Source organism: Belonocnema kinseyi, chromosome 9 (assembly GCF_010883055.1).
Source record: "Belonocnema kinseyi isolate 2016_QV_RU_SX_M_011 chromosome 9, B_treatae_v1, whole genome shotgun sequence".
In the NCBI taxonomy this organism is placed as follows: Eukaryota; Metazoa; Arthropoda; class Insecta; order Hymenoptera; family Cynipidae; genus Belonocnema; species Belonocnema kinseyi.
In genome coordinates this window covers 58,075,078-58,076,357 of record NC_046665.1, presented here as the reverse complement: position 1 = coordinate 58,076,357, position 1,280 = coordinate 58,075,078, and the positions used below count along the sequence as shown (strand labels likewise).

The following is a 1,280-nucleotide window of genomic DNA, read 5'->3' as shown; positions in this document are numbered from 1 at the left end:
CATATTAATATACTTTAAATAAAAAAGGCTCGAAGTAAATTCTTTATGGAAAATTAACATTTAATATGATCCATATACAAAATTAGGAGAATAATTTAAATATATGTTTTATTTTAGAGACATTCATTCACAAAAAAGGAAGAGAACGTATGAAAAATTATTTGCGGTAATATTTATTTATTGTTTGTTCATAACTAAAAATCCAAAAAAAAGTTAAATATTTTAGGAAAGATCAAAACTTTTCAGTAATCATCAAGGGAATATAATTATAAGCAATATTAAATTCTTTAAATAATCAGGTTTCTTAAATTGCATTGAATATCACTGTTTTTAAATAAATTCTTTCAACAATTATGTTTGTTAACTGAAATTATTAACCAAATTTTGTCAACGTGCATGTAAATTCGATATAAAATTTCCAGTACATTTTTGGACTTGTAAAATAGTCAATAATTTCCATTTTTTTTAAATAAAAAAAATTGTTATTTACATTTATATTTCCATCAGTTACAAGTCGTCACATGATATATTCCCTCACCCCCAAAGGTAGTGTGAAGTAGTTTATAAACAGCCCCTTATTCACGGAAACTTCAGTAACTTTTTCAACCGACAAAAAGGAGTAAAAACTACTGTTATGGCAGATAATAGTTATTGATTTCTCGTTCAATTTCACCGATTCAAAAGAAGAAATAAAAATTCTTTCAGAAACTTACAATATAATATATCTGGTATATTGGGTGGAAGGCCAATTTCCGCATTTGGGTGTTCCATAGGTTGCATCCCAAGACGGGAAATATTAATACTATTATTGTTGATACCGAGGGATTCTGGACTGCTCTGAGGTGGTGTCAAAACATCACCGCGACTTCGATACATTCCGTGTAGAGGTAGAATTTCACAGCCAATCATTTCTGAGTATCGGAATCGTCCATATACTCAATTAATATATTAATTCAATAAATAAATTACAAAGTCACTAGAACTTCACTTCTCAAGCACCATCCTTCTTCAGTCACATAAATCCTCAGTTACACATTTCGCAGTTTTTATTTTCACTTACACCTCACCCCAAAGTACAAAACACCATCTCACTATTCATACTCTTTTTATTCTCTAGATGAGAACATTTAAAAAAATAATGCCACCCTAGAAATTCCACTTTTTTTCTCACGCGGAGAAATATTTTTTACAAATTTCTAGAGCAAAAATAAATAATAAAAATAAAGAGACTGGCTCTCTCTTTTAATAAAGTTGACAGCGCAAAAGCACGCGCGAGACTG

General features: G+C 29.5%; 1 protein-coding gene across 1 annotated transcript in view; it reads right to left on the bottom strand.

Annotated features, from left to right (window-relative positions):
• The window catches only part of LOC117180215 (LIM/homeobox protein Lhx3), a 36,657-nt gene extending 35,699 nt beyond the window's left edge, over window positions 1–958 (bottom strand). Inside the window, exon 1 of the mRNA XM_033372600.1 lies at window positions 714–958. Within this exon, the coding sequence (XP_033228491.1) occupies window positions 714–909 (196 nt within the window). The 5' untranslated portion in view covers window positions 910–958. The remainder of the gene's footprint in view (window positions 1–713) is intronic.
• Between the last annotated feature and the right edge of the window lie 322 nt (window positions 959–1,280).